At 37.7% G+C, this 19,437-nt stretch overlaps 1 protein-coding gene and 1 pseudogene across 6 annotated transcripts; one reads left to right on the forward strand and one right to left on the reverse strand.

Annotated features, from left to right (window-relative positions):
• Positions 1 to 8: 8 nt before the first annotated feature.
• On the reverse strand, positions 9 to 9,353 carry LOC105038239 (uncharacterized). Of its 6 annotated transcripts, none has more exons than XM_073258176.1 (5): positions 6,933 to 9,353; positions 6,553 to 6,830; positions 3,545 to 3,621; positions 1,300 to 1,591; positions 9 to 1,191 (listed from the first exon to the last, which is right to left on the reverse strand). In XM_073258176.1, exon 1 carries the CDS (start codon positions 8,761 to 8,763, stop codon positions 6,988 to 6,990), a length of 1,776 nt encoding a protein of 591 aa, XP_073114277.1. In that variant the 5' UTR covers positions 8,764 to 9,353; the 3' UTR covers positions 9 to 1,191; positions 1,300 to 1,591; positions 3,545 to 3,621; positions 6,553 to 6,830; positions 6,933 to 6,987. The 6 variants fall into 6 exon arrangements, with proteins under 6 accessions (XP_073114277.1, XP_019704079.2, XP_073114288.1 ...); XM_019848520.3 differs by having other exon boundaries at positions 9 to 468; positions 566 to 1,591; XM_073258187.1 differs by lacking the exon at positions 1,300 to 1,591.
• Positions 371 to 2,310, forward strand: LOC105038238 (uncharacterized; annotated as a pseudogene).
• Positions 9,354 to 19,437: the final 10,084 nt, after the last annotated feature.

The raw sequence follows: 19,437 nt of genomic DNA on the forward strand, positions 1-19,437 counted from the left end.
AAAGGAAAAAGAAAAAAGTAACCGCCTTCTTATATTGCTAAGTTGCAGAACTTTTTCTTTCTTTTTTTCTTTTTTTGAGAAGATTCATTAGCCTGGGCACGTAATCGCCTTCTTATATTGCCAAGCATTCATATCTGCTTCAAAGCGGAAGAGTCCAGTCCAAGTGACAAGCCTTCATTGACACTTAAAAAAGGAAAAAAACGTAAAAACATATGCTTTCCCTGCCGCATGCTTCCTCTATTCAGCGCATCGTGAGAAATTTGCAGCCAAGAAAATCTGGATCCGGTGTCAAGCACTCCGGATGGCCGCCCTGTTAGTTCCAACAAATGCAGCTAAACACGCTTTAAAATTCTCCCTATAACAATCCTCAGAAAGTATTCAGTCTTTTGGCTAACAGAGCGAGAAGCAACTCATCAAGGTCCTGAGAAGCCCCTCAGTTGCATGCTCTCTGCCCTTCAGTTCCATAACCTGAAAGTAGGATTTTAATTGTAAGATCACATAAATACGAGATACTTGCTTTCGTAGTTGAGTTCTTTTGATATTGAGATGAAAATAATTTATTGACCATGGGATATCATTTTAGTAGCAATGCTAATGAGAGCAGCAGCCGTCGTGCTTATAGTAGGATCAGGCTGGGCCTTCCAGGCAATCCAGCCTCCCCCTCCAAAAATTTGCGACTCTAAAAACGGCCCTCCGATCACCTCTCCAGAATTCAACTCAGAGACGGCAGGCATCTGGCCTACAAAGAAGTGGGAACCACCAAGGAGAAGGCCGAGTACAAAATCATCATCGCTTCGATGGCTCCAAAGATTTCACCATACCTGCCTTTCAAGTTACATGGAGCACAACCTACAGCTTTACAGCAAAAGTTAATTTTCAACGACCACAACAGAGGCTTGATTAAGTTCATGGTTTGTGGTTGCAGGAACTGGCAGATGAGTTGGGGATATACTTTCTGTCATATGACAGAGCAGGGTATGGGGAGAGCGACCTGAACCCAAAGCGGACGGTGTAGAGTGAAGCCATGGACATTCAGGAGCTCGCCGACCAGCTGGAGATCGGACCAAAGTTTTACTTAATTGGATTCTCCACGGGGGGGCTATGCTGCCTGGAGCTGTCTGAACTACATACCCCACAGGCAACACTGATCATCGTCTATGTTCCTTTAGTGCTGTTATGTTTTCAGAAAACCTGCAAAACAATTGGAAACAAGTTTGTATGTTCTTCCAATTTTAGTTCTACAGTGTCGCTAGAAGTTTCCAAATATCTGACAGGAGAAAAGATTAGCAAAATAACTACATCTCTAAACCATTTATGTTTCTGAGGAAATTTCTCAACACTAACAGGTTAGCAGGAGCAGCCCTTGTAGTGCCAGTCATTAACTACGACTGACATGGCAGGCCTACAAGAAGATGCTGGTGCAGGACCAAAGGACACTCTGGATTGCACACCATATTCCTTCCCTGTTATATGCATGGATGACTCAAAAATGGCTCTCCACATATTCTGTTTTTCAGAGGGACCCGAGAATTTACAACAATCAAGAACTTGTCCAGGAGGAGGCCGAGTCAAGTGTGGTAACGTTCTTTTCCTTGCAAAATGAGCAAACATTCTCTACTCATTTTTCTGCTTTAACACGGTAGATAAATAAAATGAAAAAAATGACAGCTCCCCACTACTGATGACACTCATAAAAGATGGTTAGCAATTAGATAACCTGAATACCACAAAGACATTAATTTGATCTGAGATTTCTCCAGACTCCTGAATCAAAATCATTCAACAAAAATCCAGACCACTTTATGCAGTTGTCACACTAGCTTCGTTTCACATAGCCAAACTACAAAACTAGTTCTACTTCAATATTATTCTTTAGCGGGTGCCAACCCCCTAGTTTCTTTGAAATATTCAGGCACAGTCCTGTTAATGGCTAACGATAGCTTAACTTCATTCTGTTCCAGTTCAAGGATAAGGCAAGACAACAAGGTGTTTTCAAGTCTCTCCATCAAGACCTGATAGTTGCTTACAGCAACTGGGAGTTTGACCCAATGACGAGTTTGACCCAACGGCTATGAGCAACCCATTCCCCCAAGATGAAGGCACTTTCACATCTGGCAAGGCTATAAACATAGGGTGATCCAAGTGGAACTACAACACTATGTTGCACAAAAGCTTCCTTGGATACGGTATCATGAGAATCCTGAAGGCGGGCACCTGCTTATCCTCATTGATGGTTGGGCTGACACCATCCTCAAAGCACTTCTGCTTGGACAGGAGGCCAGTGTTATACAAAGCTTCTCCAGTTCTTAAACAAAATACAAAGCTACTTCAGCTGCAACATCATTTTGCTATAGAACATTATATACTTCTAGAAACAGCAAGTTTGCATTCTTCTTCTTTTTTTGGACGGTTCACACTTGGGCAATAAATAAGCAGTCCTTGAGCAACTTGATGATCTCCAGGAATGTAAAACTTAGTTCTCTTGGATCTGTGTAGCATTGCCTATATACTTGATTTTACTGTATACGGTATAAGACACTAATGATGAATTAGCCTCCATTCTGAGATCCCCTGGTTTTTGGTCTCATTTTAATGACATGTAAGGTGATTTCTCATGTTGTTTTCCAAAACATTTATAACAAAACTTTTTTCTAAAGATAATGATATGCGTCATTTTTTTTGTTTAATAATACTGGAACTGTCCATATAGATGCTTACGCACGTCATCCTTAAAAATCATGATATTTATTAAACAAAAAAAAAAAAAAGACTATCCATTTACCTACTCTTGGATTCTCTATTCATCATGATATTTTAAATGTAAATACTAACTTCCATTCATGTAATCGATGTGCCTACAAGAAGAGTTCATATGAAAAAAATAAATTCAAGCATATAAAGAATATGTCAAGAAAAAAAAAACGGAGGGCATGAAAAGATGCAGTTACAACGCTGCATCTATGCATCCCCCATCCCCAGCCAGAGTAAATCTCAACCAGGGTTATTAGATTGATTGGATAAATTGCACTGGAACCATTTTAATTAACTCTTTAGACATCATGTGAGAAATCAATTGCATTCACACCCTTTCTAATTTTCTATTTCCCCGCTCCTTTTTTATTTATCCTTTTCTTTCTTAGAAAACATCATTGACTACCACAATTTCACGCAGGAATAGCATGAAATTCAATCAGTCCCATCAAATGTCATGTGGAGCCAGTCAAGCATGTTTATTTTAAAGTTGTGATCAAACAATATAACTGAAAAGTAAAGGAATCTGACATAATATTATAATCAACATTATATATACAAAGGCAAATTAAAGAAATAAGAAAATATAATTGTGGACAATTTTCCTAACAACCACAGCAAAAGGCATCAATGAATGCACAACATGATAGCTTATTATGCAACAAGTTGGGAGAGTACAGCATGCCAAGAATAAAATACCATCCAAATACAATATTAGTAGCCAAAAACTTTTTTTTTTTTCAAATCAGAATAACAATGGAAAAAACTAAACATTATCTGCCTTTTTGGTTACCTGATATACATTATAATCGTCTGGTTACTTGACACATGATGGAAACACTGGCTAATTCCGATGCATCAATTAGTCCACTGTATCAGCTCAGAAAAACATATGGTCAACTGACTCAAATTCAATATGAGAACTTCATAGTGAAAATGTGGAGAAAATTAGATAGAAGCAGTTTAAAACAGCAGGGCAGAGTTTTGAATAAAACAAAAAAAGCACGCTGATTTTAGGATTCAAGAAGTCCTATTTTCTAAACGCCAAATCTGCAACATTCAAAGTGCCTGCAACAAAACTGCTTGCATTCACGTGGTGAAGAGCTCAAATCTCACATGCATGAGAAAACAGGAGAATTTCTAGACTGTAGGAAAGAACAGGATGATGAGTACGAAGTGACCTGTATTTTGGTGCTTATAAATTAATATTGTATTGTCATCAAGAGGTCATGGATCAATATTAGCTCCTCTAGCTTGCAATGCTCATGAAGTTTAGTTCCTGGTGCCTTTGTCTACATGCGGATAATGTGAACAGATACATGAACACCAATGTATAAAACGTCTAACCTGTAAAAATTAAGTAATAGCTGCATGAGACTTCTCCCCAGCCTCTCCAAGCTTGTAAATCTCTGTTCATTTCTGTGCTTTGGTAGTAGCATTTCTGTGCTTTGGTAGTAGCAGTTCTGCCCAGACCTAAAAAACCTAAGCCAGACACTGAGCACCAAACCATGCCAAAGGCATCAGATCAAATCACTATACCTTTCTGACAGACTCCCGCGGAGTGGATTTATGGAACATTTGCATGCTACAAGAGGCATAAATCATTTTGTACACGTTATTTTGGTGGGTCATTGCAATGGCTTTCACAAATATACAAGGCTTTGAGAGGGCATAAGCAAAGCTCGTAGTCATTTCTTCCAATTATGATACTACTTCTTGCCTTCCAATTCTCAAGGCCATTGGTTCCAAATTCATGAATGTTATTTATACATGCCCAACTTATAATGTTGGTCAATTTTATTTTAACAAGCACTTGTAGCTCTTATAAAAAATGGCTATAGTATTGAGATTGTGAAATAGAGCTACTTGCATCAATCATAGACAGTATACCAGAGTAAGTGCAGAAACACTGATTGTTTCATAACAAAGTCACGACACTTAATTACATGATTATCATAAGTATGATAATTATACTGATTTTATTTTATACTTATCATAATGATCATTGGTTGATTATAGATCGCTGAGGATCGATCTAGCTCAAGCCGATGGGTTGGATGGTGAGCTAGAGGGTTGAGGGACATGATCCAGGGATCCGAATAGCAAGTCGGAGACCTCAATGCAGTTGGTGATGGCTGGATCTTCGCTCCAACACTAAAATACTTTGAAACACTACAAATCGAAGAAGTCCTCTTACTAGAGGTTTTCTAGGAGGGACCCTCTGACCCTTCCTCTAGCGCCAGTCTGTTGTCATTGAGGATCGATCTAGCTCAGATCGATAATCTGGGTACACTGAAGAGCTGAGGGAGATGATACAGGCACCCGGATAGCTAGCCGAAGACCTTGATACAATTGGTAACGGCCGGATCTTGGCTCCAATACCCAAGAACGCTCTAAAACACCACAAGTCGAAGAAGTCCTCTTGCCAAAGATTTTCTAGCAAGGGATCGTTTGATGTCTAAGTCTATCTCAGACTCTCGATGGAACAGAGGAGATTGTGAGTGGAAAAAAGCAAAGAAAAAAGAGAAGAGGGAAGCTCAAGTGATGGTGCGGGAGTAAGAGGGCTCTGTGTGTCTAGGAGAGTTCGTCCCTTAGGGAATTTGCTCAGTCTAGGACTGTCAACGATCTTGTATAGATCTCCACTGACACTCATACTCTAAGCTCACAAGTCAAACTTAGTGACTTAGAGGCTTCTCGAGACATGGAGAGTTTAGATTTCCCACTTCTAACTTCAGATCTTATCCAGAGGACCCTCGATGAATAGTTTATATATACGAGGGCCAGAGCCTATTGCGATCGGAATCTTAGGATGTGAGGCAGGCCGTTGAGGATAACCCCTCACACGTCTAGAAGATATGGTGAGATATAAATCTCATGGTTATGGAGGTCATTCCACCATTATGTGCTAGCTATAACCAAATGGAGGAAGATTTAGACAGCTCCATATGCCTTTCAAAGTGGCCACAGCAAGAACTGATTGGCTGAGGTGAGAACTGATTGGCTGGTTTGTGGCAGACTCTGACTGGTTGATTGTACCATATTGGCTAGGTTTGTGCTAAAATGTATCGAGTGGTAACCTACAAAATATGTTAATTTGCAGAAGAGAGGATATTATGTAATATTTTATTCTACAAACATGCAAAAGTCTTTATATAACTTAGACTAGAGAAGCCTTTCTCTTTAGATTTAAGGACAACTTAATTTACCTTGGCAGGCAGAATTAACCTTGTCCATTGGCATGTGTTTTTCTCACAGTACTCATAGTACTTTCTTTCATGGTTACAAAATGGACATTCCTATTTATTGTACCATGCTGGTTCTCTAGACTTGATCACTTTTGACTATTTTTGGGTAGTGTTTTGGAAATCAAACTTTACCTTTGCCCACTGTAATCATTAAGAAAAATTGAAAACATTCTTGATTTCATTCAACACAGATGTCAGACATATAAGGAACCAAGGTCAATAAGCAACAAGAATATGTGCAACTTAACTAACCTAGTAACAGATTAAAATATATATATAGAGTTAAAATGGAACTATCTTGTATGCATCGGTATTGATGAAAAGGATTCATATAGGATCAAATGGAGGACAAGGATTCATGCGGCCAACCCCAACTAGTTTTGGGATTAAGGCTTAGTTGAGTTATCAAAAAATCCAGACCACAACAATGTAAATACATCTCATAGGAGCATCATATGGCAAAAATGAATGAAAACAAATTGATGATAATAAGAATTAGAGCACTTTATGTGGTTTAAAGAATCAAATAGAGTTACAATTTCACATATCAGCATACCTGTTGCAGCTACAACTGATTGTGATACACGAATGTTATTCCATCTTATACAATGTTTGGTAGGTTAGTACCAAATACTAATGCAGCTGGATAACTCATATCCAAAACAACCACCAGCACTGCCAAGTTGCAACATATCAAAGGAAGAGGAGATGAAAGTGACACAATCTGATCAAGTCATTACAAAAACTGCAGCTGCCAATGCCCTCAGATCCTTTCAAAGTATGTAGCTTCACGTATCTCAGCTAACTTGTTTTTGGAGAAGCGAAATACAAGTGCTGCACGAATTTCAAGAGGTCAGAATGAGAGTTAGATGAGAGAGAAAGAGAGAGAGGAGGGAGGGAGGAGGGGGGTGGGGAGGGAGGGATGCAAATGATTACTTGTTTGTCTGGGCAAAGACTAACTGGAATGCTCTAGAGTTACTCAGACTTCAGACTAACTGCCCAGAACTTCATTCTCTAAGTAACGAATTGTATGATGCTTGTAGTCTTCATCAAATCCCTTAAACAACACACTGCGGGTACAATAATCAGGATGAATGCCTTTCTCATGCATCTCACCATACAACCTCAATGCTTCATTCCAGTTACCTAAATTGCAATTCTCGTTTATGAGTAAAGTGTATGTATACTTATTGGGAGACAATCCTTTTTCCTGCATCTCATGGAAGTGCTCGTAAGCTAATTCAATTTTGTGCCTTCTGCATAGCCCATTAATAAGGGCATTGTATGTGATCTCATTAGGTGATACATCCTCCTCCAGCATCTTCGAAAAGAAAGTATATGCTGCCTCAAGACTTCCTTTATTGGCATGGGCATGAATCAAAACAGTGTAGGTCACAACTGATGGAGATAAACTACTACTAATCATGCTATCAAATAAATCCTTTGCCTCTCTCAAACGGCCTTTCTCACAATGAGCATGAATTAAGCAAGTATAGGTCATGCAATCAGGATGAAAACCATCATTGACCATCTTCCGCCACAATTGATATGCTTCTCTCAGATTTCCTGTCTTGCAAAGCCCATCAATTAGAACGTTGTAAGTGACCGTATCAGGCGAGATACCTCTTGTTATCATCTCCTCTCGCAGTTGGAAAGCTTGAGATGTAGCACCGAGCCTCAATTCTCCAACTATCCTTGTCGTGTAAGCATAACAATCTGGCTTCAAGCCATTATTCAACATCTCACTAAAAAATCCTTTTGCCATGGCAAGATTTCCCATCTTGCAAGACCCATTTACAAGAATAGTATAGGTATAAACATCAGGCCGAAGCCCAGATTCAATCATATCCTCCTTGAACTTCTGAGCCTCCTCCAAGGCTCCTGATCGACAATGACCATCTATTAGAATATTATATGTCCTGACATTAGGAAGGATGTGGGCATCTCTCAGATGTTCAAACAAGTGAAGAGCCTCCTTCACATTCCCCACTCGACAATACCCATAAATCAATGAGTTGTAGGAAACCACATCCTGCACCAAATTCATCTTCTCCATCTCAAAGAACTTCTCCCGAGCCTCGCTCATCCACCCACTTCTGCACAATCCATAGATTAAAGAATTGTAAGTCGCCACTGTCGGTGTCACACCTCTCCCTGCCATCTCATCCTTAACACCCAAAGCTTCATCTACGTAACCTTTGCTAAGCAAAGCATTAATCAGAGGATTGTAAGTAAATGCCGAAGCCTTTCCCGAACTCCTCATTTTGTCGAGCAGCTTCTCTGCCTTCTCCAATTCCCCCTTCTTTGCTAACCCATTGATGACGACGTTATAAGTGACGTCATTAGGCAAGAATCCGGTGCCGTTCATCTCCATCTCTCCCAAGAGCTTGAGGGCCTCTTCGGCCTTCCCTTCCTTGCAGTAAGAATCCAGCATCGTATTATAAGTAACAATCGTCGGCCGGATGCCGACCTTGAGCATCTCTCTATAGACAGCTCTCACATCCATCCACTGGTCCTTGTCCCTGAGAATCCTCAGTACTCTATTGCAATTCTTGACGTCAGGAAGGAACCCATAGGCGACCATCTTATAGAAGGTGGAGAGGGCGCGCTCCACCATCGAACACTTGGTATACATCCAGAGGAGGAGGTCGAGAAGCTTAGCGGTGACGGCGTCGGAGCCGGCGTACCCATCGATAAGGAGGTCGACAACGCCGTGGAGCAGGCGGAGGCGGAAAGCACGGTAGGCGACGGAGTACGCGGCCCGCATGAGCCCGCCATCGGCAAGGATCTCGAGGACGGCCAGGAAGGCGATCTCGGAGTGGTCGAATCCTGGCTGACGCTCGGCCCATCGGAAGAACCGGAGGGCGAGGCGGGGGCGGCTGCGGACGGAGTCGAGCGCGGAGAGGAAGAGGTCGCGGTCGACGATGACGGGTTTGAGGGAGTCCGGGGCGGCGAAGTCGCGGGTGAAGGCGAGAGGGTTGGAGTCGAGGATGTCGGAGAGGAGGGTGTCGAGGGATGGGGTTTGGGGGTTTGGGGATCGAGATGGGAGTACGGTTTGGAGGAGAGGAGGAAAGGGAGGAGCTTGGCGGCGGCGGCGGCGGAGATGGCCGGAGCTACGATCCTTGAGGCCGTGACGGATGAGGAGGAGGAGAAGAAGAAGAGCATTGAGGGTTTGGTTTCGGGGCTTATGGCTTCCTTCGTGGCCTCCTCCCCATTAGAGATGGGGAGAAGATGAGAGGGAGTTTGGAATTCGAAGCTTAACGCGCAGGACTGCTACCGTGGAGTATTGACATCGGCGGCGGTGAGATGGAGATGGTAATGAGATTAACATCACCGCGTTCTCACCGAAAGAATAATTGGGTTCGACCCAGATTCACTTTCAACGAATTATAATTGAGTATCCAAAATGGTTTTATATGAATCAGGTGGAGTGAGATTGTAATCGCGAGAATTCATTATTTCAGAATTTTAAAATTTTTAAAATTTTTAATTTTATCCTAAACTCCAAATCATTATAATCAAATTTTTAAATTTTTATAATATTATAATTTTTCTCCTTGACTTCAACCCTATTCGATGGGCATGATGAAAATGTCACTTCCTATCATGTGACACATGATAAAAACTAATATTGTATAGAATTAATTGATGTGAAATTTGAAAATTTTTTCTTCATTTCTTCCTTCTAACTACCATTTCTACTTCCTATTTCGCTATACCTTTTCTAAAAACTGCACCACTTTCTACATCAGCATCCGTACCTTTGTATATACCATTACCATCTTTACACCCTCCATCATGGCCATCACTGTCATCCCCACCATAACTGAAAGCAATAAGCATATTTTTATTATGATGGATTTGGATTTATAGCCTCCCTAATTATATTCATAGTGAAAGCTGAATTCTTTTTTTGAAGATAAAATGTTCTGCCTCCTTCAAAGTATCGTGCTTTAGAATGAAGGGCAGAGACAAAATAGATAAAACAAAACCCTCCGTATCATCACTCAGCACCTTCTTTTCCTCACTGATCCATCTCTCTGATAACAAAGAAATATATATATATATATTCTTTTAAAGGAAAAAGAAGTTGATAAGGGGCAGTCATCTGTTACTTATTAAAAATATAGAGAAAGAAGAGTTATGCACAAGGATTCAGAGTTTTTGTGTTATAGATTCTATAGTAAAAAAAATGGTATAAAACAAAATAGATAATATGGTGGAAACTTGTAATTCTAAACAGAAGCAATGGCTTCAATTCTTCACATAGCCGGACACAAGGAGATGAGGACATACAATGGTATCTTCGGCACAATACTTCCATTGATATCTTTCATGGGGTCGCTGTATTTTTCCAGCCTCTCCTTAAAAAAAAAATATCTTTTCTACCAAAAAAAAAGTATCTTTTATGAGGTGAGCAGAATTATAGAACACTTGGAGAGTAAATAGATCATCTATGAGCCATAAATTTTTTAATTTGTAGATGGGAACAGACTTCAGTTTCAAAGTTTTTTCAACCATGACCTACTCAAGCTTATCAAACAACTTGCTAACCTTATTCAAAGCACCCATTCCAAAGAAGGTCTAAGATGATTAGAAACTGGGGAACAAAACAGTGATACCATAGAGAATATTGTAAGAAACAAATATATATTAATTACCAATGGATAATCCAACATCACTTCTCCTAAATCATTTGCTTGAAGAATTTAACTCTTCTTACTTAAAGCATTCAGCTCTTCTAACAATTTTGCTGCCGGAGGTTGCAAAGCCACGACTCCAAATTGCTCACTTGAATACTTCTGGTTTACAACCTTCAGCTTACTCTATGGTGCTTGTCACGCCTCCGATCTGAGATTGTGAATCGAGGGTCATGGCAACCACCGCATACTCATAGAAAACTCTTCTCATAAGCATGCAAGGCATCTTATCATGCTATCCTAAAACAACAGTGGAATAATTATTCAATAATTTAAATCCAAAACATAACGACCTAAATTTTTTTCTTTAATATCTCAATAAATTCAACAATGATTCATAGTCCTTACATCAAATTCAATAAGACTTTCAACCGAAAATAAAAGTATAGAGATTCTGCTTCTGATCACTCTTCTATTCATATCTTGTATCATCTTAATTCCTCAACATTTGTAAAAACAGTAAAATAAGAGGTAATGAGCTAGACAGCCCAGTAAGCAATGATCACTTCTCAACAGATTTCATCAGGCATATAAGTAAATAATCATTTATAGAAAATAAGCATATAGAGTTCATCAATTCGAAATCAATTTCAATTATGCAATATAATTCATACCAAATTCATTTCTTTTTCGAAAATTCAAGTTTCTTTCGAGATTTCAATTTCTTTTGTTCTTCAATTCTTTTCGTCAACCATGAGCTATGACCATATTTTTCCTGTGGCAGGGTCATAATACCGCATATCTGCTTGCGGTAGGCTGCGAATCATCTGGCAGCCATATCCTTTGGAACCGCTGGTCTCGCTGGCGGTTTATCGCTGGTCTCTCTGGTGACATGTCGCTGGTCTCGCTGGCGGTTTATCGCTGGTCTCTCTGGTGACATATCGCTGGTCTCGCTGGCGACATAAACCCTCAGGACAATCAATTGCCAACGTATATGCCCCCATTGACGGGGTCCTTTACATAGTCAGGTTGTCAATTCATAATGTTTCTTATATCATAATTCTTCATAAATCATATTTTATATTTTAATTTCGATAATAAAATATATAATCATGTAGTATCGAAATCAATCAATGTAATGCATCATGAAATCAATATGTTCAATCATGCTTCATCCTAACATTTCAAATAAGATATTTTTATAACAAAATACCATTCATCCAATTCATGCATCGTTTCACAAATCATGTCAGAAAAATATATTATAATTTGCCGATAAATCTAGAAAAAGTGAAACATTACTTACCTCGAACGCATTCCAATAAATCCACATAATTCTATAATTTTTTTTTCAAAAATTTTGTTCGTAGATCATATCGCGATATCCCATGATCAAACATCCACAATCCTATACAGAATCAATTTCAATAATTAGAAAAAAAATACGAATACCATATTTCAACGGTTTAGATTGGGTCCGATCATCTAATTTCATCTAATCAAAATCTAATTAGGACCTAAACGATCCAAAGTTTGACATCAGATCAAATCGGATTCAAAGTGATAGGACCGAGGTTTCTTCATCGATTTCATAAAATCAAGTGGAGAGAGAAAATTAAAGGAGAGAGAATTCATGAGGTACAATTTGAATTGATCAGATGACACAATCCAACATTACGATTGGTCCAATATCTCGATTGGTGAAATCGACATGATCAAATCAAGTCATGGCTAGATTGAAATCATGGATGATCAAATCTAAAGATTCATGGTCTGATTAAGGTGGGTGCCAGTACGCTGTCTGACAATCATGGATCAGGATTCTTCATTAGAATCAGATCAAGACTATTAAAAGAAATTTCTTCATTCACTAACCTTTTTTTTAGAGAGAGAATCAATAAGAGAGAGAATATTTTAGAGAGAAAAATTTCTAGAGAGAGAAAATTCTAGAGAGAGAAAACTCATCTTGAACTCCTCAGACGATATGATTCAACAAATTCGATCGATCAGATCAAATCATGCTAAGATTATCATGTAGATAATTTAATAAAATTATAGAAATTAAAATCTTAAAAATACCTAATCTGATCAAAGTGGGTGTCGGTATACCGTCCGACGATCATAGATCAAAAATCCATCACGAGGATCATTTAAATTCATCATCATTCTTCTCAAAATTTTAAAAATCTTAGGAGAGAGAAATAATCTAGAGGAAAGATTCTAGAGAGAGAAAGTAGAGAGAGAAAGTCTAATTTTAGAGAGAGAAAATACTAGTTCAAGTTGAAAGGAGAAAGAAAAGAAAGAAAAATTTTTTTTCTCATATTTTATTATTTATATCATTATTTATTAATTTATTTATTTTATTTTTTTCTTTCTTCTTTTCTTTCTTTCTCCTTTTTTTCCTTCACGGAAGAGAGAGAAGAAAATCCTATTTATTATTATTACATTATTATTATATTTCTTTTTCTTTTTTTTTCCTTTTTCCTTTCTTTTTCTTTTCTTTTTCTTTTCTTTTCCTTCTTTTTCTTTTCTTTTTCTTTTCTTTTCCTTCTTCTTCTTCTTCTTTTCTTCTTCTTTTCCCGTGGGTTTCTTTTGGGCCAAAACAGGGGATCTTTAATCCCCTCATTGATTGGCCGATCGACTATGCAGTCAGCACGGGGATGGTCGGCGGCCGAAGGGGGCGATCCGGCAGCAAGAGAGGGACCAAACCGGTGGTCGGCGGTGACCACCGGCGTCGGAAAAAAATGGCAAAAAAAAAGGTTCTTCCGCAACAAAATCCGACGACTCCGATCGCCGTCGAGCGTGCACACCGGCACAGAAAGAAAAAGGGAGAAGAGAAGAAGAGGAGGAGGCTTACCTCCGACGCCGGCGAAGCTTTTCCGACGAGAAATTGGACGGCACAGAGACGGTCTTCCGCGGAATTTTTTCGGCGATTACCGCCGACCGGGCTTAGAATCTTCGATGGAAGGAAGAGAGGAGGGATCTCCTCCTTAAATAGAGCCGGAGGGAGCTGGTCTCTGGCTCCGATTGGGAGCCGGCGAGAGGAGGAAGAAGACTCCCGAAGGGAATCTTCTCCCCTGTTTTTCTATTTTTTTTTTTTGTTCGTTTGGGCTTTGGCTGGGATTTTTGATAGTTGGACCTTGGGTTTGGGCCATCACAGTGCTACTGAGTGAGAGTTCATCTATATAGAGAAGTTCTGAGAGTTGCCTTATAAGCTATTCATTTTATATTGAATTCATCAAGATCACAAGGCTCTAAAACTTTCTTACCAAGTTATCTTTGCCAGTGTTTGGAGCACGACCCTCCCAAAAAGAAGAAGATAAGAGAACAAAGCATAGAAGATCAGAATTGGTTGTTGCCATCTTCTTCTCGGCTTCCTTTGAAACTTGGATTCCCCAAGGTTAGTTTGTAAGGTTAGCTAAAAATCAAACGAACCAACAATCTGAACCATTACAAATGCAAAAACCATATCAATCACACAATTCCCCAAGCAAATATAAATAATTTATAAAAAAAAGGAGACAACCAATGTGTCTGCGATTTTGACGGTATTGGCATTGTTGCTGGTATTGCCGGTGTCGATGAAACAGAGATGATCGAGGCTAGAGTTTTACTCTATGTTCCTGAGACTAATTCATCTCGCACTGGTGCTCACAGTTTATGACGAACGTCTCCTAGGATACAACGATCATATGCTTATGAAAGTAGCACTACAATTCATAAGCCCAACGAACCAATATATGGTAGGACTCTCTCAATGATAATGACAAAAGCACAGAAGAGAATAGAAGTAAGGAACGTGATGCAAAGCAACTTTCTGAAGATCTTACAAAGAATGCTAATATATTTATTTATAAATTTGTATGTGCCTCTAGACCTGTACGTGTCTCTTAGTGAATGGACACGAGTCTTATCGTGATCAGTCACAATCTTTCAATGTATACACCTATTCGTATGTGTCTGTATATGTATGAACAGGTACATACAAAAATTTAAATTTTAAATGAAAAGTATACGTACACAAATGCATCTTTGAAAAGTGATAAATAAAATAATAATAATAAATTATTTTATTTTTCACATAAGTCGAGCCAAGCGCACACAATTTTCCATTCACATAAGTTTGGGTTTAACAATATGATTTTATATTCTTAATCTTCACATATTAAAGATTATAACCCAACTTTATATTACCCAAAATAACTTGTGGGTTTTACTTTAAATTAATCATAAAGTTGGCTGGTTATCAATGTTATAACCCTTTTTTTCTTCAACAATCCCCCACATGAATGAATTTTTTTTTTAATGCAATGAAAATGTAGACACTTGAGAGAGTACTGGAGGAAAGAAGTTGCATCAAGATAGGTAGCTTGTGGCTTTGAACCTTCTTTAGTGAAACACTATTAGAATTACTGGCTAATCAGTGAACATGATGTCTTAAACTGTTCAACCGTCAATATAAATCAAAACAATAGTATTCACACAACTTTCCAAACATTATTGGTTATCATGGTTGTGTTCATTTTGGCCCTGAACAACTCCTGGCTTCATGAGTGCTCTAGAGAATTAAAGCATTAAAAATTCTCATAGAATTGGCCCAATTTATACTTATATAAGTAATTTTTATTAAAAGTATCCTGCTATACCCCACATGATAGTCATGATATAAGAATTATTAAAAGCATTACTTATCCTAACACTCTTTGCAAGTAGCACTAACTTTCATAGGAATGGTAAGGAATTGAAATTCCTAGTGCTATACCGAACCCCCATAATTTAGTTTTCCCTTTTGAACCTAGATCTTGGGATCTCCAGTCAACTAGGTTGGGTATCCATTATGAAGTTCCTTATATCATAGGCTTTAACCCCATTCTCCTCGAAGAACAGTTTACTTGATCTCTTGACAAACTTCTAGTTAATAGATCCATAAGGTTGTCTTTGGACTTAATATAATCAATGGATATAATTTCATTTTTAAGTGACTGTTTTATGGTATTATGTCTTCGATGTATATATATTAACTTATTATTATACATCTTAACTTACCATTATGCATCTTATTCTGTGCTCTAGCAATAGCTGATTGACTATTACAATGTATGCATATTGCAGAGACAGGTTTAGACCAATATAGAATATCTTCTAAAAAATTACAAAGCCATTCTGCTTTTTCTCCAAGTTTATCCAAAGCTATAAACTCATATTCCATTGTGGATCTAGCTATACAAGTTTGTTTAGAAGATTTTCAAGATACTGCTCCACCACCAATTGTGAATACATATCCATTTGTAGATTTTGTATTCTTGATGTCTGGTATCCAGTTTGTATCACTATAACCTTCAAGTATTGCTGGATATATTGTATAATATAATCTATAATTTAAGGTGTACTTAAGGTATCTAAGTACCCTGATCAATGCTTTCCAATGATCTTTATCTGGATTACTTGTAAATCTGCTCAATTTATTAACAATAAAGGCTATGTCAGGACATGTGCAGTTCATAACATACATCAAACTACCAATTAGATATAAATATTCTAATTGAGATATGGGTTGTTCTACATTCTTAGCAAGATGTAAATTTACATCTACTGGGGACTTAATAGGAATAGTATCATATTGATTGAACTTTTTCAATATTTTCTCAATATAATGAGATTGAGACAATACTAATCCATTAGAGATCTTAGAAATTTTAATTTCTAAGATAACATCCGCAACACCCATATCTTTCATATCAAAATATTTAATCAACATTTTCTTGGTAGCTTTGATCATGTCAATATTGCTACCTATTATTAACATGTCATCCATGTATAAACACATTATAACATATCCTTTTGGTGTGTTTTTGGTATATACACCTTTGTCACATTCACTTATTTTAAAACCATTTGACAACATTACTATGTCAAACTTTATATGCCATTACTTTGGTGCTTGTTTTAATCCATATAAAGATTTAATAAGTCTGCACACCTTTTGTCTTGATCAAGAGCAATGAATCCTTTAAGTTGCTCTATATGGATTTTTTCTTCTAATTCATCATTTAAAAAAATCATCTTAATATCTATTTGATGAATTTCAAGACTGTTTATTGGTGCTATTGCAATTAACATTCTTATGGATGAATTTTAAGATCTTTTTGTTTAAAGCCTTTAGCTACCAATCTTGTTTTATATTTATCAATTGATCCATCAGCCTTTAATTTTTATTTAAAAATCTGTTTACACCCTAAAGGCTTTATACCTGATGGTAAATCTACCAATTTTCATATTCGATTTTGCATTATGGATTCAATTTCACTATTAATAACTTCTTTCCAAAAAGGAGCTTCTAGTGTTTAAAGATCTGAGATTTATTTTTTAACATACATATTAGAAAATCAGGACCAAAAGATTTTGCAACCTTAGTCTTCTTACTGCATCTGGGTTCATCTTCAAGATCTTTATCTTGATGACTACTACTTGCAGTATCATAAGTTCTCTTTTTAGAACTCCCTTCTAACACATCTTTGTTAGGAAAGATATGTTCAAAAAATGAGGCATTCCTTGATTCCATAATTGTATTTATATGTATATCAAGAATGTCAGGCTTATATACAAGGAACCTATATGCACCACTGTTATGTGCATAACCAATAAATATGCAATCAATAGTTTTTGACCCTATTTTAATCTTTTTAGGTTCAGATATTTCTACTTTAGCTAAGCACCCCCACACTCTTAAGTATTTATAAGAAGGTTTCTTTCCTTTCCATAATTCATATAGAGTTTTATCCTTTTTCTTAAGAGAAATTTTGTTGAGAATATGATTTGCAGAGAGTATTGCTTCCCCCCACAAATTTTGAGATCAATCAGAATTGATTAACATGGTATTCATCATTTCTTTTAATGTTCTATTTTTGCGTTCAGCAATATTATTTGATTGAGATGAATAAGGAGTAGTTGTTTGGTGAATAATACCATGTTCTTGACAAAACACACCAAATGGTGCTTCATATTCTCCACCTCTATCACTTTTTATTGCCTTTATCTTTTTGCCAAGTTGATTCTCAACTTCAATCTTATAGTGCTTAAACACTCCTAAGGTCTCATCTTTGCTTTTAAGCAAATAGACATAACAGTATCTTGTGCAATTATCAATAAAAGTAATAAAATACTTATTCCCACCTCTAGTTTACACAAATTTTAAATCACAGATATCACTATGAATTAAATCTAGAGGTTCAGTGTTCCTTTCAATAGAGTAAAATGGTGTTTTACCTAATTTGGCTTCAACACATATTTCACATTTATAATTTTTATCTATATGATAGTTAGGCAATAATTTTAAATTTATTAATTTTTTTAATGAATTAAAATTAATATGACCTAACTGATCATGCCACAAACAAGAAGACTACGGCAAGTAAACAGAAGTCGAACTTTTATTATCATCAAAGTTTTTGAGTACATGAATAACATTCAATTTAAATAGCCCATTCTCCAAGTACCCCTTGCTTACAAATATATAATTCTTGAAAAGTACAAATTTTTTAGATTTGAAGACTATCTTTGTTATAGCCCAAAAGAAAAAAAAAAACAGAGCAACCGGGAAGAAGACTCCCGGTAGGAGTCTTCTTCTCCGGCGAAACCCATGGAAATTAGGACTCCTAGGACCCCTCGGAGTCCTAGGGTGCTCTATAAGAAGACCCCTTCCCCTTGAGACCGATCATCGGCCTCTTCTCCCTCTCCTTCCCTCTGATTTTTCCGAAATAAAGCTGCGGTCACCGTTTTGATTTCTCGCCATGATCGCCGCCGACGAGGTCTCCGGAGGCTGAGGTGAGTCTCCTTCTTCTTTCCCTCTTTCTTCTCCTTCCTCCCCGTGCATTTGTGCGCGGCTGCCGGCGACGAAAGTCGCCGATTTCTGGTCGGGGAAAAAGACTCTGTTTTTGATCTATTTTCCTTAAATTTTTCGGCGCCGGCGATCGGAATTGATCGCCGGCCCCGCCCCTCCGTGATCGGGGGAGTGATTCCCGTCGGCCGCCGGCCTCCGCCGCGACGGCCGTGGCCCGAACGGCCGGTCAAGGCCGGAGAACCCCCACCGTCCCCTGTTCGGCCTGGAAGGAACCAAGGAAAAAGAAGAAGAAGAAAAAGAAAAAGAAGAAAAAGAAAAAGAAGAAAAAGAAAAGAGAAAGAAGGAAAAAGAGAAAAAAAAAAAGAAAAGAGAAGAGAAAAGAAAAAAAAAGAAAAGAAAAAGAAAAGAAAAGCAAAGAAAAGAAAAGAAAAGAAAAAAAAAAAAGAGAAAAGAATAAATATAATAATAATAATAATAATAAAATATATATATATATATATATATGTAAATATATATATATATACTTATATATATATATAAATAAGTGAATAAATAAAATAAAAAATAAAAAAATGATGAGAGAGAGAGTTTCTCTCTCTTCTTTCAGACTGAACCCTGACTTTCTCTCTCTGAAATTGGACTTTCTCTCTCTACTTTCTCTCTCTAGAATTTTCTCTCTCTAGGATATTTCTCTCTCTTGATGGATTCCTCTCTCTCTAAAGTTATTCCTCTAGGATTAGCGTAGTGGGAGGTCTCATCTGATGATTCTGATCGAGTTTAGGAAAGAGTCGATTTTAAGTGAGGTTTTGAGTTGGGATTTGTTTAGATTTAATTTTGAATTAATATCCTAATGTAAATAAATAATTACCATGATATCATGATGATTGTCACGCCCCCGACCCGAGATTTGTGGATCGAGGGTCATGGCAACCGCCGCATACTCATGAAGAACTCTCTCCAT

The sequence above is a fragment of the Elaeis guineensis genome, chromosome 1 (assembly GCF_000442705.2).
Source record: "Elaeis guineensis isolate ETL-2024a chromosome 1, EG11, whole genome shotgun sequence".
NCBI lineage: Eukaryota > Viridiplantae > Streptophyta > Magnoliopsida > Arecales > Arecaceae > Elaeis > Elaeis guineensis.

Bases quoted from the DNA above. Each gene is read 5' to 3' on its own strand.
- LOC105038239 (XM_073258198.1), bottom strand. From the start codon at position 8,763: ATGCGGGCCGCGTACTCCGTCGCCTACCGTGCTTTCCGCCTCCGCCTG.